Below are 27,869 nucleotides of genomic sequence, written 5' to 3' on the forward strand. Positions count from 1 at the left end.
TCCCACATATTAACTCCCATGATGCATTGCAACGACCACATCCTCTCCTCTCGTCTATTTTACCCTCATGCAGAAACAAGCGCTCCACCCTCCCTCTATCGCCGCTCCCCCCCCCACAGCAGAGACCCCCGCTGGCTCGGCTCGCTGAAGTAATCCCCCGTGACAGCTCGGCTCATGTTGCCACGATCTGGACCCCCCCCCCCACCCAGGTCTGGTAGGGCTCGGCTAAAGCGACCCGACTCGTTCATGCAGCTTTCATGAGGTAAATAATAGGGAAACGTGGGAGTAAAGTTTGGGGGGGGGGGCAGCGTCCAGTCAGGCGTGTTTGGAACGTTCACCAGGAGGAGGCGGGTCCATCACACCGGAATAATTCACCGGGCCCTGACCGGTCACGCCCCCCATGCTCAAGTAACGATTGGTTCCTGTTTTCAGGTGAAATAATGTATTCATAGAACAGACTCCGCCTTCTCAGGAGGTAACCCCGCCCCTCTGGCATCCGTTATTTGCCACTTTACGCTCAATGTTTCTCCAAACTTTTGCTTAAAAAGTGGAAATCAGGTGACGTGAGCGCCCCCTACAGGGCAATAATGAAATAAAACTTAATATAACAGGAATATTAATAAAGGACGACAAACAGGTGCGATGACATCACTACATGGTCCTTCCAGAAGGAGGCCCCACCCCCAAGCCTGGCACATGATGCCCCCTTCCCCCCCCACAAGAGGCTGAAGCAGGGAGCCGCTGATTAAAAATTCATCTCGCTGTTTATTATGATTTATGCATGTTTCACCGAGCCAGGGACGAAGAAGAGGAGCGAGAACAGCTTCATTAGCGCACAATGTGTGTGTGTGTGTGTGTGTGTGTGTGTGTGTGTGTGTGTGTGTGTGTGTGTGTGTGTGTGTGTGTGTGTGTGTGTGTGTGTGGCTAGCTGGCAGGTGGGGATAGTTAAAATTATGGATCGTACGTGAGCTTCATTAGAATGTTTGCGGGGCTACTCGTCTGTCTTCACCAAACACCTGCATCTCGCCCAAAATGACTCGGCGCTCCGGCCGCCGCCGTTAGCATGCTAACGGCGGACGTGGGCGCTCTAGCTAACGCTTCAGTTTCGTTATTCGCTGAGTTACACGCGCGTCGTTTCAACGCCTACGCTTCCTGCGTGAGCCTGCAAGACGCGGCGCTGGGCGTAGAGAGCGTCCAGGCCGCGTCAAAACGGCAACGGCTTCGGCGAGTCGTTCCACGACGCGACGCGGCGGTAAGCGTCGATTTGATCGACAGTCGCTCGACTGATGTCCCTCGATTACGCGGCGTTTCCGCGTGAGGCTTCCAGCGTTTCACGCGTGACGAGATGCGAGGCGACACGGGCGGCGCGTGACCCGCCCTGGAGTCATTTTTTCTCCCCCTCTCTGGAATCTTCAGCGTTTCCTGACATGAGCATCATCATCATCATCATCATCATCATCATCATCATCACCATGGCGATACGTCGCTATTCGGCTGCCCCACCTGCTGTAAATAGGAAGTACGCTAGCGTTTGGTTTCCATGGCGATGTTTGACATCATCAAAGGTAAAACTTGACTTCCTTTCAGCAGGACAAGAAGATGAATCGTATATTAACACGTTCGTGACTCCGCCTCCACCCCTCTGACTCCGCCTCCTTCGCTCTGACCTGCGACATCACAACCATCTCAAGGCCGCCGCCCCCTTCCTGTTGTGTTTACGGTTTAATGGCCTATTTGTGTTTGTTGCCCCCCCCCTCCCTCACGGCCGCCGATGCCGCCCCCCCCCCCCTCTATCTCTCGCTCCCTAACACGCTCTGACAGCGAAAGGTCAATGCCCATTGGCTACACGGGGGGCACTGAGTGATGTCAGGGGGGTTGTCATGGTAACGTGGCGGGTTATCGTGCCAAACGGCGAGACCTGGGACGGCGGCACCGGAAAAAAAGGGGCGGGAACTCACCGGACTGGAGGGCGGAGCGTCGACCCCCCCAGGCGGACGAGCGGATTGGGACGCGGCCCGTCGCCCCACCGGTTTGCATTCTGCTGAGCTCGGCTTCACATTAATAAAAGAGGGATTACCGAAGTCTGCAAGCTCCTCTCTGCCCCCCCCCATCCTCGCCAACACCCCCACACTGTTGCCCCCCCACCACCACCCTTCAGCATTCAGCTCACGTTCATCCCATTCAAGAAAAAAAAACAACCCTCCACTCATCTGCTTTTTTTCCCGTCTGTCTCCATCTTAGTGCAGGATGGGGGGGTCAGGAGGGGTTTTTTTTAAGAGGGGGGGGGCACCAAAATACAGATAAATTATTTAGATTTTTTTTTTCTCCCAAAAAGAGAGAAAAAAAAAAAAAAGCTTGACTCTGCAGTTTGAAAGAAAAGGAGAGGAGACGGGATGGAATGGGGGGGCGCGTGTGGGGGTTGGGGGGGGGATAAAAATTGCATTAGAGACAAGATTCCGCCATCAGACCCATCTTATCTTCCGCTGGCACACACGACCACGACGGCAAGCGCCTCCCAAGACTTCAAGACAACAACAGGACAAATTCGGGCCCCCCCATTTACGCCGCTGTTCTCCCATTGTGGTGGGGGGGGGACACCCGGCGATAAGCGCTTGTATTGTTACCTCTGACAATGTCATTACGGGACGGTAAACAAGCGGCGAGGCGGCGGCGGAGAGTCGGGATGAACCGGGCGGGGGCAAAAAAAAAAAGGTCATGAAGACAATCTGGAATGAAAGGATGCACGACCCCCCCCCCACACACACACACCACCATCGCCACCCACCCCCCAGGGAGAGATAAGAGTCCTCTCCTCCTTCCTTTTCTCATCTTCCTCTTTTCTCTCCAAAGCCAAGGACGGCCGAACGCGGGGAACAAAGCGCCGCCGCGCCGCTAATCAACTCGTCTGTACTTCGAACGGCTGCGACACCATCCCCCCCTGGAGGTCACACGCGGGGTGGAGGGGTGGGGGTGGGGATCAGGGGCTATTAAGATGGGAAACCCGGATGACATTCAGCCCCGGTTTTTCCTCCACGAGAGACGAACTCCAACGGAGGACGCTGCCAAGTCGCTTCGGGAAGCTAATTAGTTTTCAATGCGTGCCGATGCTAATTAGCCGTGATGACGTTTTAGCGTCGAGTCCTCGAGTGCAAAGTCCAGATCGAATCACAAGAACATTTTTGCTCTAATGTGTGTTTAGGGATGGTTCCTATGCGGACCGGCGGTCGCTGGGGAGTCGAACCGCCAGGGGGTCGGTTAGTGTTCTGGGATTTAAGGTGGAAACTTTAGATAGTCTTGTAGATTTTAAATCCTGGAAAGTTGGACGTGAACAAAGTTTAAAAGAGTTAATCTGGATTAAAAAATTATATTAGACCCAATGACCTCCCCCCAGGAGTCGCCTCTCAGACACGCTAACCTTTAGCTTGCTGGCTGTCAAAGACATCTTCATACGTCGATGATGTTACGTACTAATCAAGGAATTTATCGTCATGACGATCAGGTTACGTATACAATTTCCTCCGGGATTAATAAAATATCTATCTATCTATCTATCTATCTATCTATCTATCTATCTATCTATCTATCTATCTATCTATCTATCTATCTATCTATCTATCTATCTATCTATCTATCTAACGTTACGTAACGTTACGTACGTACGTAACGTTACGTAACCGATATGTAACTGATACGTACGTACATAACGTTATGTAACTGATCAAGTTACGTAACTTGATCAGTTATGGATCACGTTACGGAACGGAGGATAATGAGTCAGAGGAAACTGGAGAAGTTGCGGGAGCTACAAAGTCTGTCGAGCGAACACGGCGTCACTCTGAGGGTAGTGTCTTGTGATCCATCAAAAACAGAAAACATGGATAAAAGTTAAAAGAGCTAGAGATGCTCTACGTGCTAACTGCTGGCTTAGAGGCTACAGGAATTTAAATGTGACCCTGAAATATCTGAGAACAGAACTAGAGGTCAGGGGTCGCTTTGGGGTGTCCGACGGAACCCAATATTTGCTTTTCCGGGGTCGGAGGTCACGATGGTCCAAACCAGGAACGATTCAGTATCCGTTCATCTAGTTTGGGTTTTAATTTTTGACCGTATCCAAAAGGAAACCAGCATCAGAAGTAAACCTAACCCCCCCCACCCGTGTGAGGCGGGGGGGTCGTGACCCTGAACGACCAGAAGCAGCGATTTAAAACCTTTTATCTCGACTCAGCAGAACATAAACGAGAAAATAAGTGCGTTTCTATACAAACTGCGTCACATCCATCATCATCCGATACCTGAAGGCACTCTGTCCCTTCAGGGTGGGGGGGTCCTGTTCCATTAGTACCGCTAGATTAATTTGCCCCCCCTTCCATTAGGTGGCAAAACAGTCATCAATTATTGCTTTAACACAAAGAGGAGCACACAAACAAACAGGCGGCGGGATAATAATAACGTCTGGTCGTATGGACGCATACGACGTGTCGTATGGACGCATACGACGATGCGGCGCTTATAGGAGCCGCAGGTCGGATGTGACGCGTTTCCACGGCGGCGACGGCTCATTAACGGGAAAATTTGCATTTCCCAGGAAAGAGGAGAAGAAAGAGATGGGGGGGCGGTCGGCTCTTTCAAAATAAAAGTGTGATTCATCGGCCCGCTGAGGGGGGTGGGGAACACGCCTGAAGGGCGGCGCCGTGAGCATGTGTGTGTGTGTATGTGTGGTGGGCGGGGCCAGGATGGCGGCTAAATATAGAGCGGCGTTTGTCATCGTTGCATCTCGTGGAATCAATTCCACATCCAGCGCGACGTTGACAGCTCATGATGGCGTATTGATGGAGCGCGTGTGTGTGTGTGTGTGTGTGTGTGTCTGTGTGTGTGTGTGTGTGTGTGTGTGGTTGTGTGTGTGTGTGTGTGTGTGTGTGGTTGTGTGTGTGTGTGTGAGTGTGTGTGGGTATGTGTGTCGCGCTCCGTCGGTGTGATGATGTTGCCATGTAGTGAGACTCGCTAATTGGCTCACCTGTCTCTCAGCCATCTGGAGCCTCTCAGGAAAGAATACACACACACACACACACACAGAAACACACACACACACACACACACACACACACACACACACACACACACACACACTTGTGTCTGACTCTGAGCAAAGACAAACGTGCAAACAAGCAGATGTAAAGATATTTTCCAAACGTCTCTTATTATTGAAGAGTTTTTGTTGCAGAAACGACTTAATAACAAAAATGAGTGTGTGGCTCCTAAAGACACACACACACGCACACACACGCGCACAGACACACACACACACGCACGCACACACACCATAATGAAGCGTTATGACTTGATGTTGAAGAACGGTGTTTTAGAAACGTTGGAATGTTTTAGGAAGGTGCAGGAATGTGATGAAGACACACACACACACACACACACACACACACACACACACACACACACACACATACATAGTCAGAAAGGCATGCCCTAGGGCATTCTGGGAGGGCGAAGTGTTTCCTCTCCCAGCTGATGCTCTGTGCACATGTATGTGTGTGTGAGTGTGTGTGTTATTGTTAACTTATGACATCACCAACGTATAAAGATTTATTCAAGATAATATCAGAAATGATCAATTAGAAAGTAATAATTCATAATTGAAAATGTTTTGATGAATAAATTATGAAACATGTTTAAAGTAAAGAAAAATTATTGGAAAAAATCTATAAAAAAATTAATAAACAAACACTTCCTACATTGCGCATGTAAAAAATAAAAATCCACTAATAAATAGCAAATAAAATTCAATATAAAAGCATTAAATAAATACTGAATGTCTATATACGATCTTTTTTATTATTGTTATTATTAGTGACAGAAAATAAAAGATTAAATAAACAAAGATAAACATTTTAAATCTAAAACAAACAGGAACAAAAAATAATGACGCATAAAAAAACAAAACCTGTTTTACTCTTAGGGAGCTGATAATAAAGGCTGAGCTGAGAACAGTGTGTGTGTGAGTGTGTGTGTGTGTGTGTGTGTGTGTGTGTGTGTGTGTGTGTGTGTGTGTGTGTGTGTGTGCCTAATAGTTTTTATTCTCTCAGTACCCAATGTGTTCCAGGTCAATGGTCTGAATCACACAGAAAGAACTAAACCCCTCCTGAGCCTCTGTATGTTCACCTGCCACCCAGTGTGTGTGTGTGTGTGTGTGTGTGTGTGTGTGTGTGTGTGTGTGTGTGTGTGTGTGTGTGTGTGTGTGTGTGTGTGTGTGTGTGTGTGTATCTTGTCCACAAATTGAACCCTTGTCACTCAGAGAAGCAGGAAACGTTCCAGAGAGAGAAGAGACAGATTGTGAAGAAGCGAAGGAAGAAAAGACGTCTAAACATCCGTTCAGCTCTCTGCAGACTGCTGCCCCCCTCCCTGAACCACACCCCCTCAGCCTCTGACTCCTCCCCCTCATTTATAACTCATTTGATTGGATGAAAAATGGATAGACGGCGATTGCGACCCAGGTTCTCAAGAACAAAGTCCTGACTGGACCTCTACAGGCGGTGAGGGGCGCCATCGACCGCCATCTTGAAAACCCGGTCACAAACGCTCGGCGTGTAAACAACAGCTTGTAACCCCGGAAACGCCGGAACAAAGCACATGATATGCCGATGCAACGTTGCTACAAAAAACATCATCCAGGATGCATCACTTCAGCACTCCTATTGGTCGGTGTGAACGCAAACAGGAAGCTGCAGCTGATGCTGAAAGTTTTCTACCAATCACAAAGTCCGGAGCTGAGCCTGGACCCGGATCCAGAACCGAAACTCCAAGCCGGCAAATTCATCCACGTTCCAGTCTGAGTTAGGGACGAATCAGATGACTGCGTCTCCTCGCTGCCTGCTCCCACCTCATGAATATTCACAAAAGGGAATACTGGAGGGGGCGGGGCCCGGAAACGCCACGATGAGCATTCGGCGTAGCGAGGGACCGCCGTCGTCGAGCGGCAACCGGAGAGGCAGCGAACCGGGACGCCGCATTGTGCAGATCCCTGTAATTACACTTCCTGTTATGTGCACACACACACACACGCACGCACGCACGCACGCACGCACGCACTCACGCACACACACACACACACACACACACACAAATTCTTGTCTTTCCACCGTTTTGAGGCTTCAGGAACAGACCATCCGTTGTGGGAACCCGCCTTTCCAGACGCCTTATTGTGCAGATCCGTGTAGTTACACTTCCTTTCGTGTGTGTGTGTGTGCTTCACACACATGTGAACACACACATACACACACACACACACACACACCTGTGGCCAAGCAGGAAATCCAGGTCTTCAGGGGCTCACTACTCGTGAGCGGATGCTAATCGGCGCCCATCGTTTTGCTCTCCTGTGCAGATGTGTGTATTTTTTGTTGTTGTGTCGGGGGGTGTGGGGATATCGGGGGGGAGGGGTGCAATCGCCGCCTCAGGAGGTCGTGTCAGAGCCAATGGAGGGTTAGTGGTTCGTAATGACCGATGCTGAAAGTCGCCTGTGCAGCCACGCTTGCTAATTATCAGCTGTGTGCCTTCAAAGAACATTATCAGCACAAAGACCTGCAATTACCCCCCCCACTGATGATGCCCCCCCATCCTTTATCACCCCTGTTTCCGACATCAGCTCTTTCTCCTCCCAAACTGCCTCCTTTCCTCCTGATTGCTGTTGCTGTTTCCTTAAAACCTTCTCGGCCCCTTGTTCATTTTAAGCTCCTCCCACCGACCTCCGTTCCGCCAAAACTCCATCCAGGTTGCACCCCCCCATTCCAAACCTAATCTTTTACTCTCACCTCCCTTGTTTCCACTTTTTCCTCCCTCCATCTCCCAATCACCCCTCCCTCGTCTTCCTCCTCCCGGACCGAAACACACACTTAAATAACGAGCCGGGTGTCAGTCAAACCGCCGGAGAGCTTCATTAGAGGAGGAGAGCGCACAGGATCAAATTACACGCCCAGTTCTCCTTTGTGTGTGTGTGTGTGTGTGTGTGTGTGTGTGTGTGTGTGTGTGTTTGCAGATGGATTGTGGGGGGTTGGCGGCGGCGGCGGTGAAGGCAGGGAGGAAGTAAACACACATTCTGGAATGACGCAGCTGTGTGTGGGATTATCGTGTCACACACACACACACACACACACACACACACACACACACACACACACACACACACACACACACACACACACACCTCTTGCAGTCACAGCTCCTCCAATCAGAGAGAAAAACAAAAGCCAAACTATTTTGCCTAATTATCCGCCGTCGTCGCCGCCGTCTCTTCCCGTTCCTCCGGTGTTTCGCGGCGTCTCGTTAAAGCGCCGGATCTCGTTTCTGATCGCAGCTGATTCACCTGCTGGGGTGTGAACGACAGCGCTCCGTACTCCGACAGGTTCTGATTAAAAATCAATCCCATCGACAGACGACTTATTTAAAGGCCACGTCGATGAAGAACAACCACAAATAATACGTCAAAATTGGATTCAAAGCGGCGCCGAGTTATTTAAAAGAGCGCGTCGACACTGGGACGCGATCCAGCCCATTAAAATCACATATTCTTTACATTACCGCCGCAGACGCTGGTGCTGAAACGGCGTTCGCACCATTATCCATTAGATGCACTTCATTTCATCTCCCAATGAAAATCAGCTCTCGGAGACTAAAAGCCGTCGCCACGGAGATCATCTATCAAATCGGGAGCGTGTTTCACCTTTGTCCACATTTTCCTTGACGCCACCATCCGTTTATGACACGAGTATAAGTCGGGAGGAACGTTTAGGATTTTCACTCGTCTCAAAACCTTCCAGAATTTTACTATTTAAAGATTTAAAGATTAAAACCAACTCATCATGCGTAATGAGCACGCTTACAGCCACATATGTTCACGCGTTATGGATCCGATAAACCTTCACGAGAGGCTCCATCACTCAGGCCTTTAGGGTTGCTCATATTTAATTCTTATATTCCAGCTCATAAAGCATTATAGGTGCGTTATAGCCCTTTACGAGTGTTATTAAAGCGAAACGAATGGAACAGGTGACAAACGGTTCCTCCCCTCCCCCCTCCATCATTCCTCTCGTTGAAAGGGCAGCGACAGTTCCCAGGGCGGGATGTTCATCCGTTTCCTGTTATATCCGCCCGGGATGAGGAATAGGTGGAGCTATTTTCAGATCTTATTTAAAGCATCTTCAGCCCCCTCCTCCTCCTCGCTTGATCTAGCGCTCCGTCGCCGAAGGCTTTAGTTTAATGACCCTCCGCGGTCGTCGATGTGCTCCGTGTTAAATCTCTCCTCTCTATATATGTATATATTCACCTCCTCCTCTCATCTCCTGCCCGTCCTTCGACGCCGTCAACCTGAACAACAGCGCGTTGATGTCGGCGGCGTTTGGCCCGGAGCCTGGAGATACACTGAACGCCTCATTGAGGATGAGGCTGGGGGTGGGGTGGGGTGGGGGGTAAAGAGAGGCGTGAAAGCGGGGGAATAAAAGGTGGATGGCATTACCTTTGTATGGGTCCAGAGAGGTCGTTGGCGTCCTGCCTGCGGACAAAACAGAAAATTTGGAATTTATTTTTAAAAAACTACTCAATTTTACAAAAGCTACATATGAATTCTTTTAACAAAGCATTGAATCACATGACTTTAAACATCAATCAAACTGTCGTTCATCCGTTCATTCATACCCTTTAAGATCTCTCGATACGCTGATGACACTTTGCTGTCACCACACTTGATAAATCCTCATCAACCCCCCCCTGCACAATAAAGACGCAACACTTTCAGGAGGAAAAATGCAAATGTTGATGCTGTCAAGTTGAAAGAAGAGGATTTATTGAGGGAAGATTAAAAGGAAGTGGAATTTTAGATTTAAAAATAGATGTAATTTGACTCAATATCATTCAATTTTGTTTTATTTCTATGTTTTGGGTGCCGATCTTAAAAAGTCTCAAAGTGATAAGTTTATTTGCTAAGTTGTTTCAGGTGGGTGGAGCCAACTCATAACGCATCCTGCTTCCAAACGCTCTGACCGACCCCGCCCTGAAAAAGATGGCTTCAAATTTAGCTACGCTTAAAACTGATTGTGGATCAGCTGAAGGCTGGAAATACGGCGGAAATCACAAAAGATTCTGACAAAACAAAACAGTGATCGTCTCCATGGTGATCGGTGTGTCCTTGGAGCAGCAGGGATGCCGGTCGGTTCCACCGGGTTTTCCTCCAGAGACCCCCCACTGGGGACGCTTCCTGTTTCATCCCTTCCTCCACTCCTCTGTTCCTCTTCCTCTGCATGTAAATAAATTGGTCCCAAAGGCCCAACCAGTAGACACCGAGCCTAAGTGTGTGTGTGTGTGTGTGTGTGTGTGAGTGTGTGTGTGTGTGTGTGTGTGTGTGTGTGTGTGTGTGTGTGTGTGTGTGTGTGTGTGTGTGTGTGTGTGTGTGTGTGTGTGTGTGTGTGTGTGTAGCACAATAAATCCTCCAGAGCTCTGAGCCGCTCTAAATTAGCCGGGTTTTAAGTCACGGAGGTAAATAAAATAATAATGAATTAACAATGCTGTCATTAATAACCTGTGTGTGTGTGTGTGTGTGTGTGTGTGTGTGTGTGTGTGTGTGTGTGTGTGTGTGTGTGTGTGTGTGTGTGTGTATGATGAAATGCTCCTCCTCAACATAGCGGCCAATCACTGCCACTCTTTGCATTTCAAAGACGTACTCTTGTCCGTTTCATCTCCGACCACAGAACGCTCATCCTGTTATCCTGCTACACACACACACACACTCACACACACACACACACACACACTCACACACACACACACACACACACACACACACACACACACACACACACATGAAGCCCGCCTCCGCTGCAGAGTCCATTTTCCCAATGCAATGAATTATGAAAAAGGGTAAATGGAGCATCACACACACACACAGCTCACACCCACACACACACACCCACACACACACACACACACACACACACACACACCCACACACACACACACCATCTCTCATATTCCTGAATCTGCATACTTATATACCAGTAAAACGTTTGCGCCGCGTGGTTCCTATTACTGATTTAGTCCATATTACCGCTGGAGGTTAAAAAACTCGCCGCCGCTTAAACGGAACAGAAACGGCTCAAAAAAAAAACTTCATTTGTTGGTTCGTATTAAGATGATGGACAGATTTTTAAAATGAGTGCTAATCCGAAAACATTTAAATTAACATTTAGAGTCATATTTTATCTCGCCTATAAGTGCGAGCCTATAGGCTTCAGCAACCCCCGTGACCCACGTACGCAGAAGAAAATGAATGAATGAATGAATAAATAAATGAATTAATTTGTTTTAGTTTGTGAAGTGAACGCTTCTCCAGAGAGAGAAATATTTGGATTCAGAGCCATAATCCACAATTTCTCAGAACTCCTAAAATTCCAATTAGCGCAAAAAAAAATAAAAAATGCCCAGAAACAAAGTTCCAAACAAACTCGTTTGTCTCAGGTCAGAACAAGTTGGCATTTAGAGGAAGATCGGAGTCTTAAAAAGCCTTTTATGATCCCAGAATCCCGCGGGAGCCTCTTTTATTACCCAAAGCGTTTAGGTCCCGACAGTATCGGAGTTTTATTGGCTTTAAAACCACTTAAAACGTAAACACGTCTCCGAAATTGGAAGAAGCTTTTTAGTTGTCAATTCAAGGGGATCAACCCGCCTCCGTTGCCCCCGGTGACAGGATCTGGGTCTGGACTGACCAACGGGAGGGGAACTGATGGGGCGACGGCGGCGTCCAGGTGGAAGGGAAGCAAGCGAGTGCCAACCCGTGTAAGTCCGCCGCCGGCAGTCGACGCCAGAAAGACGGAGCAGGTGGGGGAGACCCTGTGAGCGGCGCCGGTATTCTTGGATGCAGACACATCCATACGGACTACAGCGGGGGAGGGGGGTGCCGCCAAGCAGCTGTCATGGCTCTTCGGCGCCACGTCGATGACAATAGCATTCCCCCTCCGTCTTTTTAATAAACACAAACACATATTGGAAGTGACACGGATGCTTCTGTGGCGGTTTGAAACATTGGGTACCGCCGACGGGATTGATGTTAATCCATCATCGGTGGCACGGGAAACCAGGTTACCGGGAGAAATCAGGTTACGGAAGGAAATCAGACGCGCTGCCGTAACCCGGTTACCGCACGACCTGAAGCCATCGGAACGAACGAACGCCGACGTATTCAGACGAGGTTTTCGGATTCTAATTCCAAGTTTGGGTCGTCCCCTCAAGCACAACAGAGACACGCCCACGGAGACACGCCCACGGAGACACGCCCACGGAGACACGCCCACGGACGCTCAGATATCTGAGACGTCAGGTGAACATCGGTCGCATCACTTTTTCCGTTCGGAAGGTGGATGACATCAAAGCCTTGAAGCTGACACAAAAGCACCCGCAAACGATAATAACCTTTATTATTTACTTGTAGAATCTGCAAATTTTAAAATTTTCTGCATGAAATGATTTAGAATTTAAAAAAGAAACATCAGTAATTTATATTTGTTGGGTTTTTTTTACCCGTCGTTATCGTTAAAGCTGCAGATGGACAACGACAGGAAGGAAAAGGGTTAATTCTGAATTAGCATGACGAGATTTTAGGGAAGACGCAGATTTTAAAGACGCTTTCGAATCACGTGAAGAACGTCCAGGTCACCATCTCGACGAAAGACGATGATAATCAATCAAATATCGAGAAAAGCCGATCGTATCCCGCTTGATGGTGCTGCTGCCCCCCCCATGGCCCATCTGTGTGGTTTTAACACTCAGTGGTTTTAGCACTTACTTCCTCCTCACCTGCCTTCCCTCCTTTCACACAGACACACACACACACACGCACACACACACACACACACACACACACACACACACACACACACACACACACACACACACGCCTCACGGTCCCCGGCCAATCAACACGTCTGTTAACAGATAAATACATTCCTGCGCTCCACTTTCACACCTTCACACCTATTTTGTCATGTACATCTCTGTTGCAGGTGTGTGTGTGTTTGTGTGTGTGTGTGTGTGTGTGTGTGTGTGTGTTTCATAGGATGTCAGCTGAGCCTGATTGATGGACGACATCATGTGACCGACGCCTTGAAGGCATCTAAACAAATAAACGTATGCTAAGCTAAACTATGCTAAACAATGAGAAAAGATTGGACGTGTGTGTGTGTGTGTGTGTGTGTGTGTGTGTGTGTGTGTGTGTGTGTGTGTGTGTGTGTGTGTGCGATGCACAGTAATGATAAACATTACAGTCTGTTCAATCAGCCACTCTGCAGTTTGATGCTGGCGTAGCGGCGGAACGACCATTACGCTATAATACCCATAATACACTGCAGTAAAGCTGCATGTGAGCGCCGTAAAGACGGGCTGGAACAAGTGCCCTAACAGGCTCCATTTACCCCGTGTGTGTGTGTGTGTGTGTGTGTGTGTGTGTGTGTGTGTGTGTGTGTGTGTGTGTGTGTGTGTGTGTGTGTGTGTGTGTGTGTGTGTGTGACACACGGAGGACATTTAAACGCGACCTGAGCGCTAACGGGTGAACAAAAGAGAGAAGTGGTCGTCGAGCAGCAGGCCTCATTTACCCCGTGATATTCAAAGGGTACGCAGGACACACACACACACACACACACACACACACACACACACACACACACACACACACACGTGTACAGTGTGTGTTGCCGTGTGACCGCTAGAAAGTCTACTATTCGCTGATTCCCCCAATCATCCATCATACTTCTGGGAGTGGAGAGAAGACCCCCCCTTTTCTTCTCCCCCTCCTCTTCAATAACAACCCCCCCTTCCTCCCAGCACTCCCCCCACCCCATTGCCTCCCCCCCCATTTAATAACAGCACAACAGATCAGCTCCATTAGTCCAGACCTCTTCACACATGCAAATGAGGATTACGTCATCGCCGCCGCCCGTGTGACCTGGGAGTGGGCGGGAACAGGTGGGGGCGGGGCATCAAGGTGGTGATTGGTGGATGCTTGCGATGCTAATTCCTCATTGGGTGGATCCTGATGGAGGGCAAGAGCCACAAGTAGCGGGACGGACATGTTTTCATTCCATCGCAGTAAACATGACTCAGCAGAAATGACGATTTAGTTAACGACTAAAACGCATTTGCTAACAATGCGGCGCGTAAGACGGCCAAGCCCACGCTGAGGAGCGTGAATGGAACATTCACGAACCCGAGTCGTACGTGTGCTCCGTTTGACGGCGGGGTGCGTAACGCTAGCGACGCTTTGTGCGCTCATAGCGAGCCTCCGTCACACGGCCGCTGCCGTATGTCCGACATAATCAGACTGAAATGATTGTTTGTCATAATTGGAAATAATTACGGCTCTTTTGTGGCGATGCCGGCGCGTCTGAAGCTTTCATTAGCCGCTCCGGAAGCCGGACCTGGCTTTTGTCCGCGCGACAAACGCAAATCAGTCATGTCCTCGTCTGCCCCCTTGTCTGCCATTCGTCTGCCCGTCATCTTCTTTTTTTTTTTTTAGCCGTTCTTTCAAAGCTACGGATTGGATGTAAAAACATTTCTGTCAGCCGGGCGGCGGTTACTTAGCGCCCCGTGACAAGCGCCCTCATAAAAGGCCACCGTATCAGCCGTGTGCTAGCGCGCCGCGATAAAGCAGCCGGGGCAATAAATCAATATCATGAATGTCAGTTCATTAGATTGGGATGTGGCTCAGACGCTGGAATCTCAACCACTAATCTTTTTAATAGTCTGATATTACATTTTAATCCCAGTCTGATTCCTTCACTCTTTTGGTTCAGGCTGTCAGCGGACGCCTGTCAACGGATGGAGGGGGGGTGAGGGGGTAAATAGAGAGAGAGGGGTATCAAAATGGAGTGGATTAAAGAGAGCCGGAGCCAGGAAATAATAAAAAAGAGGAGAGGAGTGGAAGGAGGAAGAGGAATGGTTGGTTTATGGAGCGCTGCCATTTCCAGACTGGATTTACAGTGTGGGGGGGTGGGGGTGGGGGTGGGGGTGAGGCAGTAAAGCGATGTCGATGAAAACGGAGGACAAATTGATATGATCATAACACGTCACATTAACGACGGGCTCGCCATCCATCAACATGATGAAAGGCCTCCTTCGTTCCCACGCTAACAGCGCCGCCATTGATCTCAATGCTTCACTTAGCCAACCGCTAACTGCTTATGATAACTGTTATTATCCAGTTAGGGGTGGGGTGGGGGGGAAGGAGGCGAGGACGAGATAACCCTCGGTGATCGCTTCCGTGGGCGTGTCAGGAGGGGGACATTGGTGAAAATCGGTGTAAAATAAACAGTGATGAAGGAGCTTCCTGGTGATGCGTTTCCGTTGGCAACGGGAGGATGGAGAGGAAAGGCCGCGTCGATGATGGCGAATCGGTAGATCGATATCAATTAGGTTGTGAAAGCGCCCGAATGGACGAGCGGCTTTGTTTTAACCAATGAAGTCCGTGGAGAATCTGATCCGTCTCCCCTCCCCCACCCTACCCTGTTTCTGGCCCCCCCAGGTGGAAAAATGAACACATCCTCAAACTGCTGTTGGAGTTCATGTCAGATGATTTCCTGAAAAGCATCGTCGACTTTCCAGGAAGTATCCGCACCCGACCAGGAAATACCCCTGGCTTTCAATAACATAATGTTAGCTCATATATTAGCATTAGCTTCATATATTACTTTATATTTTTGGCGGGTTTTTGGATCAAACTGAACCGGTTCGGTTCATTTAGCTCACATGTGACAAACTCAAGGCCCGGGGGCCGAATGTGGCCCTCCACATCATTTTATGTGGCCCACGAGCGCATACAGGTCAGAATGTATAAAAATAAACTACATTTCCCACAATGCATTAATTCAGCCCACATAGAACTTCCTGTTCCCATATGGAACTTCCTGTAAATCGGTTTTGTCTTCCTGGTTCGGACGACAAACCTAAATGTCTGACCGGTTTCTAACAACCGTGTCACATGTTGGCGTGGAAGCGCCGCCACGCCGCCGTGATCCCCGAGAAGGCAGCAGGGAGTTTGCGGTGGTTGCCGCGGCGATCAGGATCTGGTTTTTTCGCTGAGTGATCCTCGCCGCTCCATCGCTGGCAGGCGGCGAGCAGCGAGGCTCGGGGTCGCCATATCACTTTAAACATCCATCAGCTCAGCAGAGATATCATATTAGCGTCTCATCTGCATACGGCGCTGACAGAATGACAAACGAGAGCGAGGCGGAGGACGCCCCCCCCTCCCCACTCTCAACCCGCCTCCATTTCATCTCCCACCCCCCCCCCCAGTTTGCTCCCTCGATCTCCTTATCCCTCCCTTCTAACCTCCTAAATTGGATCACCGCTGCCGGCAGCGTGTGTGTGAGAGTGTGAAAGTGTGTGTGTGCGGTGTTGCGGTGTAATCACATCTTTTAAATGGAAAAAGCGATGGATCTCAGGAGGAACAATGACCACTGGACCCATATTTGACTCCCCCGCCCCCCCCCCACCCACCCGGTTCCTCGTATCTGTGGATATTCCATCACGCTCCCTTCCGCTAGGTGATCGAACCAAACTTTTCTACTTCACTCCTGCTTTCGCTCCAGCTCCTGAAACTTCTGTCCGTTTAGACTTTTTAACAAGTCGGCTGTTCCAGTCGCCTGTTTTCACCGCCTGTGACCAGCGTGGAATCTTAACCCTGTTTTAACCCATTTAAGCCTGAACTGTTAAGTAATCGCCTGAAAAATCACATTTTTGGAAAACGAGGTGTTGTCCGACTAATTTGTCAAAACATTTAAAAAAAAATTGTCTTAATGACCTTTAATTCGTATGTTTGCCTGCGTCAGATTGTATTTATTAGTTTTTACTAAAAAAACCCCTGAAAGGCCAAGCGCATCAAATATCTAACCAAATACACTTGTCTTTAAAAGGTTAAAGGTTGAAACCACGCCTCTAATTGCAGAATAATATCTTAAAATCCAACCTATAGCCAACTTCAACGTGTAAAATCACATGTACGACACGAATAATATTCTGTCAATGACATCAGAGTCACCTGATCTTCATCTCTCTCTAGAATTAAACCTTCAGGGTCTGAGAGCTTAGCGTAAACACAGTTTTCCGATGTTAGCCCTTAATCACTGCCTGTGATTGGCTGTTTTCCCTAAATGTGACTCGTCAAGAGCCGCTAGCAACATCAAAGCCATGCTTTCAGTTTCAGTAAAGTAATGAGGACTCCGTTCAAAAGTTTACCGTACTGATGGGAGAGTATTTTAACGTCTTTATTTATTTAAACGTTTTCTTTGGCCGCTATTCGTTGTGAATTTTGTCGTTATTGAGTTATGGGATAGGCTACGTTAAGCTAGGCTAGTATTCTAGCGTCAGCCTAGGTCAGCAGAGTGACAAGGCATACGCAGAGCAACCTCAGAAGCTACCGATGGATTGCAGCACTGCCATCTAGTGGCCGGAGGTTTTAGCGCAACACTGGCTGATCCGTCAGCAAGAATCGCCACGTTAACAGTTAATCACAAATCAATACATCATCAGAAACCATGTAAGGCTTGGGGGGGAGTAGGGGGGGGGGGGCACAAACACCCCAAGATGCAATACTTGAGAGCGTGAAGGCAACATCATAAAAAAACTAGAACAACAGCGATACGCAACACCGTGACAATGGCTCCCGTTGCTGCTACACAACCGTAAGGTGGGGGGGCAGAAAGTGAGGGAGGGGGGGCGAATGCGATGGTATCCTCAGATCTGAAGGCAAATCCCCCTTGGTGGTAGTTCTGCTTGGGCGCTGACACATGAATATTTCATACTGTTGATGTTTAAATCCCATCATTTGTGATGTGGCGTGCGAGCGCCAGGATTCAATGAAACGAGGAAGACGAACACTTGTGTGTGTGTGTGTGTGTGTGTGTTTGTGTGTGTGTGTGTGAGCGTTGATCTATAATGCATAGTTTCAGTAAGTTCACTTGTGATACGCTCTATTGCATCTGTGTTACAGTATTGTGGGAGAAGTGGACGTGCTAGCGCGTGTTAGCGCCCCTTGAAGCGCAGATTGCCCCGTGTTAGCTCATCCATATGCAGCTCAGGCCGTGACGCCCACAAACACACCGGCCGACATGAATATACGTCTTTATGTTGACGTGCAGAGCAGCTTTAGCAGCTCCAGGTCCTGCTTCCTCCAGAAACCACCGAGCCAATTAGTCAGGAACGGGTTCACGTGTTCCTACAACGTGGAATTAGAACGCAAAGGCCACAAGATATTCAGTCGCTCCAACTTGAACATGTCAGATTTTCTTCTTCTATGAATTAGCCGCTAATGGCTAACGGCTAACGGCTGATCCACAACCCATAGCCGCTATGCAAATAGCTGCAGCAATCCGTATAGTTTCATTTTCACCAAGGGCTCATTAGCATACAGCTGTCCTCAAAGGGCCAGATGTAACTAATAAATGTAACTACATTTAACTCAGTGTAATGTAACATAAATGTAACTAATCCTTAACGTTAAATAACTCTGAATTTATTACTCTTTCAAGTTACAAACATTATTGTTTGTAACTTGAAAAAAGTGTGTTTTTCTGTTATAAAATAAATCTTTTTAATCGTTTTGTTAAAGTTAAATTTGGCTAAATTACTGCATTGTGGGAAATTAGACATCTTTTATCCTCTGAGGGGCCGCATAAAATGACGTGGAGGGCCACATTTGGCCCCCGGGCCTTGAGTGTGACACAAGTGGTCTATGTGGTCTCTTTCCAGCCGGCCGGTTAATCGATGTGACTTCATCAGCAGATTATGTTTTTATTAATAGATCGATTTCTCTTTACGGAGCCACTCGAAGGCGACCGGACCCTCGGGGTCATTACCCCCCCGCCACCCCCCCCTTCTCTCCAGGTAAGCAACACGATCAAACCCAGACTCTCCATCCTGACTCCCAAACACACGATTTCCCAGCTAATAGAGTGTACTCAGAAATGACTAATCGAATCGGAGGTAGCAGGAAAATTAATTTACCATTATGTTCTTCCAAAATGGTAACAGGGAGGGCCAGCAACCTTGTGTAGCAGCGCCGCAGGGGAAGTAAACAATTAGAGAGTCGGTGACTAATGAATTCTGTGATTAACGAGTGTGTCGGGGTAAGACTGTACCGAACCACACACACCTGTGTGAGCGCACACGTACCACCGCTTACCGGGAGTGAGTGGCGGCTTATCTACTCGCAGCATTCATGGTTGAAGTGAAATTTTCCGCGTCTATTCCAATGTAACCCCCCTCCCCCCCAACCCCCCCCCCCAGGAAAAACCGCCAACATTCATAGCCTGCATGGTTAAGTGAAATAGCTGGCGTATCCACTCACAGATGGCAACCGATAGCGTGTGTACGCTCTAGCGGAGTGTGTGCGTGTTTACATGAAGAAGTGGGAATCAGGGAGAGTTGGGAGTGTGTGTGTGTGTGTGTGTGTGTGTGTGTGTGTGTGTGTGTGTGTGTGTGTGTGTGTGTGTGTGTGTGTGTGTGTGTGTGTGTGTGTGTGAGGAGCCAGATAAGACCAATCTGGTTTGTATTACAGTCTCAGATAACAAAAAAAGAGTGGCGAGGGGGGAGATAGCGCCGCGCTGCCGAGGGATGGCAACACTCTCGCTTAAATCGCCCCCACGGTGGCAACCGCATGAGGAGAAAGTCGCTTTGTGTGTGTGTGTGTGTGTGTGTGTGTGTGTGTGTGTGTGTGTGAGAGAGAGAGAGAGAAAAAAAATAAAAAATGTGGAATAAAACTCCAGTTTTCAAGAATTTGTTGAGAAAAAATACCGAAAGAAATCTGGAAAATAGTCCAACCCCCCCCCCCCAAAAAAAAAAGAAACGGGGCCGAGTCCCATCTGGGACCAAGGAAATGACAAATATAGAGGTGGAATTAGGATTAGATGAGTGTGTGTGTGTGTGTGTGTGTGTGTGTGCTTAATTGAAGGGTGCGGTGGCGTGGTGATAGATGGAAGGAGACGTGTGTCCCACAGCTATGTAATGACTCCCCCAGGGAGCGGGACCCGGAGCGGAGACTCCTCTCAGACCCCCCCACTCCACACCCCCCCCCCAGTGAGGAGATGGCGCTGGAGGAGGAGGAGACAGCGGCGCGGCGGCGGCGACAGCTGTCAGCTCCTCGGGACAGTAATTGCTCGGCGCACCTCCAGTGTAACCCCCCCCCTCCACACACACACCTGAAATCGAAGGTGGCACGGCAAGATGGCCATTAGACGAATCCCACCTGGCACCTGGGGGGGGCACCGGCCCACCCTGGGAGGGGGGGCGATAGGAAACCAGGGGGGTGAGGTGGGATTATTCAGCGTGACACCTCCAGTCACATTTCAGTAAACAAGCCATTGGACCCCCTCTCATATACCCCCCCCCCCACTTCAAACTGGGAGTGGGAGTGACGGCTCCAAATCACACCTGACAGCCTGACTGACAGGTGGGAGCGGGCAGGGGAGGGATGGAAATATGAAAAATAATAAGATGTAATATGATCCAGACAGGAGGTGTGTGTGTGTGTGTGTGTGTGTGTGTGTGTGTGTGTGTGTGTGTGTGTGTGTGTGTGTGCGTGAGAGGAAAACAGAAAACGATGACTCATTTTTAAAACGCTAACATTCCAAAAGTTTTAGTCTCTAAATTCGTTTCTAAACTCATTAAATTCAAATTTTCCTTTTCAGCGCGTTTTTTTTTTGTTGCTAATTCAGCATTTCGGAGCACGCCGATGACATCATCGACGCCCTCTTCTCCTCTTATACTATAAACAACGCTGATCACGTGACCTCATCTCTTCCTCTGTCCAGGCTCCGCCTCTAAACGGCGTATCATCCAATCCGGGTCGACGACGTTTCGTTCAGCGGAACGAGCGAATCGGAGGCTCCGAAACGACTCGAGCGGCGTCTTAAAAGTTAAGGGGGCGTGATAAAGGAGTGAAACTGACTTTGATGTCACTTTAACGATATTTTACGAGGCTTTGATTTGATTGGTCGGCCCCCACCGGGTCGAATCGTAACCCAAACTGTCACGGCGATACGATTTCACGCAGACCTTAAAATCGAATAAAAAAACAGATCGGATCATTAGCTCCGGTCCCCCCCGGGGGGGGTGGGGTGTTCCCGGTGTAGGATCACTTTAATATGGATTTAATATTAATGATCAATCGTATCAATCATCACATCACCATCTGTCTGGATTCCACCGGCATGGATCTCATTTAAAATAAAAAAAAATGGCCACTGCTGGCGAAGCGTCATCCGTCAAACCGGAGATAATAAAGTCACTGGGAAAAGAAACGAGCCCTTTGTGGAGGGAGGGGGGAGGGTGGGGAGGCAGGAAGTGGAGAACGAGGGGTTAAAAATGTGAGGGGGGAAAAAAATTCAATATATTTTTAATCTAGCGGATGTAATCAGATTATGCGTCTGCCAGGAGCGACGTATTTCATAAGGAATAACCAGTTTCCAGGGGTGGTGGTGGTGGTGGTGGGGTGTCGGGGGGGGGTTTCGGGTGGGGGGGTGTGCACTTTGGCTGGCCGATCTACATCGACACTGACAGATTCTAATAAATGTGCTGGGAGGCGCCCGCAGAAACACAATGCCGTGTAATCATTTTATCATGACAAACCGGAATTCCAACGCCGTCCCATGTGAGCCCGGCCGCGGGAAATTGAATTAGCTGTGAATTGCTCACGCTGGGGGTGGGGGCGGGGGTGAGGGTGGGGGAGGAAAAGGGGGACGGAAGGGGGAATTGGCTTGCTTTTGTTTTGGCGCTGTTCCTGGACTTGTTGGGTTCGGGCGGCGTCATTGAGGAGCTCTGGTTTCAAGCTAACGATGCTAACGTTGAGATCCGATGCTCGTGCTTTCGGGTACGATTTAGCGAGTGAAGCCGACACACTCGTGTGTGTGTGTGTGTGTGTGAAAACACACTTGTGTTCCAATGCTTTCATTATCTACTCTCTGGTATCCACAGAAGCTAAAGCTAATCATGTGGCTAATGGCACAAATTATGTCTTTGTAGCATTACCGCTACGGTAGTACACCAAATTCCATCTAGCAGCTTTATGCAGAGCACCATGCTAACAGAACTAGCCTTATCCAAGCTAACGGGCCTCCAGCTGGTGTTAAATGTAACCACCTTCAAATCAAACAGTTTAGCAGCTATACACCTGAAGCTAACCAGAAGCTGAGTAAGTATTAGCACCTAAACGTAGCTGGCTAACTTTAAAATGGCAAAACTGTAGTGATAGCTGAAAAAAGCGGCTAAAGCTAACCAGAAGTTGAATATTAGCACTTCAGCTTCAATCGTGAAAAATTTAGCTAGCCAACTCTTAAGTGACACAATTGTATTAATAGCTGAAATAGCAGCTGAAGCTAACAAGAATTCGAGTATTAGCACCTAAGCCTCAATGATGTGTTGAAAAATTGAGATAACTCTTAAATGACACAATTGTAGAAATAGCTGAGATGCTGGCTAGCTAACTGTTAGCTCAACCTGTTGACGGCAGATTAAGGAATCCAAATCAACGCCAAACTGTTTTCATTTCATCTTCGCTTCGACTCACAGTCATCATCCAATCAGAGCTTTGAACCAGACTAGTCTGTAACCTCATCTAAACTCTTGGTTCTGGAGTCCGTGCGTGGAATAATGTCCCGTCTCTGAGGAGCTAGCCCACTTTGTCCAATTTATAACTGATATGACAAATCATAAGCGGCAGAATCCACCCCGTAACCTCAGATTAAGTCCTGCTAGCTTTATGCTAAGCTAGGCACGCTGTCGGCTACACGCGCCGCGGTTCATACATGAAAAAGACTCGTCTAATCCGTCAGACTCCCGACACAAGCGCTCTTCTTCTCCTCCTGCTGTCACTCCATCACTCCTTAGTCATTAATATTAAATCTTTGACCCCGGCCAATGAGGATGAGGCAGGGATTTGCATAATTAGCCCCACTTGGTGGATGAGTCCCACTCCAGACCCGTGAAGAGGGTCTCAGTGGGCTTTGCTCAGCTTCACATGTAGGAGACTCCGGTTAGAAGGTAAAAGGAAGGAAGGAATGCGAACGGAAGACGAAAAGACGAGTTGTAGATTTATGATGAAGGGATGTTGCCCCCGGATACGGAGATAAAGTCTCGTAGCGGCTTTGAAATGCGAAGGATTTGAAATAACTTTTGAAACTATGAGAAACGAGAATTACAGGAGGTAGAATTTTGTCGCCGAATCAAACAGATTTGATTGCAGGAGTTAGAATTAAAGTAGGCAACATCAGTGACGATGATGTCACTGACGAAGAGTCCTAAAGGTTGCAGCACCTCCATCTCGAATAACGAAGAGTCTTCTGAAGCTTCCGGCTGTAAATGTCGCGGCATTATTTGACAAACGCAGCTCCCTCGACATTCATCGCCCAACTTCATTGACAAAAACCCTCGATGCCTTGAGCAAATATGCATTTTTCTTTTCCGAGATCCATAAAAATACCAAACCCTGCCCTTTTTAGGCATTAAAATTCAACACTCAACTGGGTATTCTGGAGGAAACAGTCGGATTGACTGGGTTAAAAAAAGTTAGTTTGTTCAGGAATGATCCGTCCAAACCGCCTGGGACTCCTGGATTAATCACAGCCGGCTGCCCAAGCAGGCGGCGACGGCCTATGCACCGACAGCGAGCAGAGGATGAGGAACGGAATGAGTCGGAGGGATGTGACAGGGAGCTGATGTGCAGACGAATACCATTAAGGAAGGCGTCGCTGCGAGAGCACGTCCAGACAGAGCGGTCTGAAGCCCTGGGGGGGGGACGCTCTCGACCTGAAGCACCTCTCAGCCTGACAATCCCTCGCTCGCTACCTCGTGGCGAGATTTCTGCGCCGGTATGACACGCTCTGCGTTTTCCTAGAAAACAGCACTGCCTTGTTATGAAGTAATGGCCTCAATCAGGGGTTGGCTCGGCGCCCGAACTCGAGCTCGTAGCGTTTCGTGACTGTTTGGTTTTCTCCATGGAGACGGCAAAGACGTCCCCAAACACTCCCACTTTACGGCAACATGCCCCCAAAAGTAGGATAAATGAGGCCCCGGCGTGGTCGGAGAAGAAATGAAGTGCTTATGTGAGTCGGAATCTGACAAGAGTGAGAGTGTGGTGATACATGAGAATCACATTAGGCCGATCACATCTTGTTTCACTTGGCTCTGACGCGGCTCGGCGAGGTGAGTGCGACGGAGTGAGGCACGTAGAAAAGAAAGTAAAAGACGGGTGACAGACGGTTATTTCCGCCGTCGGGAAAGAGTCCCGTTCTGGTTGTTTCCTAAGAAGGAGCATCTCCTCCGAGAAGCAAATGACCAAACGGAGAGCCTTTTGGAAAATTCAGAGAGGGGAGGTAATGCGTGGCGGGGCGTAAAGGTGATTTATGTGGGTGCTAAAGTCCAGCTGTGCCGTGTGCAGCGGTCCCAACACATCCAGCTCTCCTGGTATAAACATATAAAGACAGAGCTGCTAGCTAACAACCAGCACGCCGCCAACACTCTGACTCAACCAGACCCGTGATGAGCCAAACTTGCTCTCTCTGGACAGAAAATAGATCCTTCATTAATGTCGGAGGACCAAAACGGAGTAGAGTTCTATAAAAACAAGGTGTAAAAAGTCGGAATCCTGCAGGCGAGAGTCTTTCACGAGGTTTGGGAGAGTTATAAACGTCACGCTAATGATTTGTGGGCACTCTAACAGGAGAGACGGCCTGTTTTAACAGTAAACTGTAGATTTACGGCACTGCCAGATACCAAATACCGCTGAACGGATGTGAACATTTGAGACCGAACACCTGCTGGCGTACGCCTGGATATAAAGACCTCTATACAGTCTTGGACTTAAAGATGGCAGCGAGCCACATCCTGGAATACCTCACAGATGGTTGGAAATAGATCCGTTCATATGGGACGCAACACAGGGCAAAGTGTTGGGTCAATGGCGAGATATTCCAACTCCAAATACGGCAGTTGGGTCAACGGTACTATGGTTTCGGGATTACCCTGCCTGGGAACACCCCCTAGTGTTGGGGAGGTCTTGTGGCAGTGTTCAAACTGACTCACTTCATGACTGAATTTAGCCAGTTGGCATTTTGGTCAATCTGGATTGATGTAGAGTCAATCCAGATTGATTCGCGCAATAACGCTCCCAACTTCACCTCATCACGGAATTTTGGTCACATGATACCGTCACGTGACACCGTCACGTGACACCGTCACGTGATACCGTCACGTGATACCGTCACGTGATACAGTCCGTTTCATGAGTCTCGGACTTCCATGAGACACAAAACTGCTTTAAACAGTCGATAAGAGTGTGGGAAAAGGTAATACAGATCGCGGAATTCGTTAATCGCGTGTGATTCCTGGAACCGCGAGGGACGAGGGAGCGCTGTATTTTCTCATAAAGATAAAGAAATAAACGTTCCCCCTCTAGGTCAGGTCCTAATGTGGAATATCAGTGTTTAGTCTGGATGAAGTGTAGAATGACGCCACAATCCTTCACCCGATATTTCCTAGAGCTCTTGTTCTCTACTGATGACTCGACTCCTCATCTGATCCTTGAGTGTTCCACCTGCCGGCTACTTCTCAGCACAGTCTATAAAGACAATTTAAAGGATTTACTTCAGCACTTCCAGGGCGTTCTGGGTTACTTATATATCCCCGGCTGCCAGAAACGCCGGCTTCCATTTGCTCCGCCGCTCAATTTGACGCTCTCTCAGCTGCACCTTCGTCCCGGCAGCTTGAAGACGGCGGTGGAGGGACTGCCGTGGATCAAACGTTTAAGTGGAGCGTGAATGGTGGAGAACCGGAGATAGAGTCTTTACTGCCTCGTTGTCTTTCTGCTTTGGGCGGATCAACCCGAGAAGACAACTTTGAAATAGCGACGCGGGGATGTCATCCATCACGTCCTGGTGGAGCGCCCTGGAGGGGCCCGTTTGGGGAATGGTAACCACATTGTAGGAGAACAATGAAAGACTTCCATCTTCACCAAGAAACCATCAAATTAAAGGCGTCTGTCATGGATCACTTCTCCAACTACCAATATTGTTTGACAGATTGCCAGGTCTGCTATTGTTAGCGTCACTCTATTTCCGAGATTAATGGCAAAAAGCTGGACAACAAGCCCCCTGATTGGCCCGTGGTTGGTTCCCTACGTTTCATTTGGCAGCTTTGAGCTCATGGAGCTCGTCTTCTCCACAGCCCTCTCCATCCCGAAGAGGTTTAATCTCCACTGGGCCTCTGGGCGACCCATCCAACGCACATTTGCATATTTCCCATTAGGCTCCACTTGTTGCCTTTTCATGGAAGACTCTGATATGGTGATGATCACCCTTGACAGTAATGGTTCTATCCTCTTTTTTCCCCCTTTTGCCCAAGCCCCATTTTTCACTCCACAGTCTCTTGATCCCTTGTTTCTGTTCTAGCCGTATGGAAGTCTGATCCCAACAAAACAGGAAGTGGCTCCCGTTGGCCGCGGTAAACCATCTGGGGCCAATGACAGCCTCTGGCCTGAGAGAACACAATAACAAGATGGAATAAATGAATTCCGCTCACAATGACCAGGTCTGAACCGCAATAATTAGATTAATATGTGATCAGCTATTCAATTAGGCCCATTCAATGGCGGCGCTCAAGAGGTATGCAAACATGAAAATGAGATGAGTGAGCAAAAACTGGGGGAAAATCACGAGAGATGGGATGAATTAATAAAGACCGACAACTCACTCCGTATGCATTCATACGCTATACCCAGAAGGCTATCAGCTAGCTAGCGACGCCGTCACGCTGGTGGACGCTAAATCTTGCGGATACGGTTGCCATGACCGGAGCTAATGCTACGCTATCAGTAAGAGTACGTTAGCGTCACCTTTCTGCGGTTGCTTAATTTCCTGCAGGGCGCTCATCAAGCCGCCGCCTCCTCTCGTGAACGCAGAGGGAAACCTTGAGTATGTAAATGTGCATTTAATTGCGTTGGTTCTGGAAGCGTTAAGTAAGAGCTGGGAAATACATTTCTTAATGCGACTTAGTGATGCCCGGCGAATCAAAGACCATCAAGCCAATTAATGAGGGTGAGCGGCGAGTGCATTAAGAGTGAAGATGGAGCGGTGCCGTAAACAAATACGTATCTTTAACGAGACAGCGAGGATGGGGGGGTAATGTGGAGGAAGTCGTAAATACACTCCCCTGTCAATAGACGCGGTTCACAACAGCTTCCTACACAATGGACGCCACTTTAACACCGAGCACACAGGAGTCTTTTTTTCTTCGGTGTTTCCTGATGGCAGGAAAATGATTCTGTAGAAGCATTCCATCGCTCCGGTGTGGACAGCGAGGGAGGTCGTAGGAGGAGAAAGTACCAGATGAATAAAGTAGAACCCCCAGATACGAGTTATTTCAGATACGAGTCGTTGCTCGGTTCATATTTTTGTTCGACATACAAGCGAAAATGGAAGATATGAGCCGTGTTGGTGGATGGATACAACACTGGAGGTCGGTGGTGAGACTCAAGAGAGACAAAGTCAAGTCAGAAACTCTTCATCCTGAGCGGCCCGGCCTTCGGGGGGCGCTGCAGGTAAGCACCAACAGCCGACGTGGCCCTAATTTGGGGCATTTTTCTCACTTGTCAAGCTTCGACAATAAAGGCGAGGCGATAAGGAGAGAGGATTGCGGCACTAGGATTGATCCGTGGACAATGCGAGCGGCGCGGGGAGCGTTTAGGGTGTTATCCTGCCTCTCTGTTCGCAGCTCCAAATGTTCCTGCGCCTCCGATCAGACTCCTAAGACAGATTACAGCACAAATGCTCCTCCAG

General features: G+C 48.7%; 1 protein-coding gene across 6 annotated transcripts in view; it reads right to left on the reverse strand.

Moving 5' to 3' along the window:
* celf2 (cugbp, Elav-like family member 2) overlaps positions 1-27,869 on the reverse strand; it is a 105,773-nt gene that overhangs the window by 71,292 nt on the left and 6,612 nt on the right. For all 6 annotated transcript variants that reach the window (XM_068306375.1, XM_068306376.1, XM_068306378.1 and 3 more), the window contains exon 2: positions 9,521-9,556. In XM_068306375.1, the coding sequence (XP_068162476.1) occupies positions 9,521-9,556 (36 nt within the window). The remainder of the gene's footprint in view (positions 1-9,520; positions 9,557-27,869) is intronic.

This window comes from Antennarius striatus, chromosome 22 (assembly GCF_040054535.1).
Source record: "Antennarius striatus isolate MH-2024 chromosome 22, ASM4005453v1, whole genome shotgun sequence".
NCBI classification, from domain to species: domain Eukaryota; kingdom Metazoa; phylum Chordata; class Actinopteri; order Lophiiformes; family Antennariidae; genus Antennarius; species Antennarius striatus.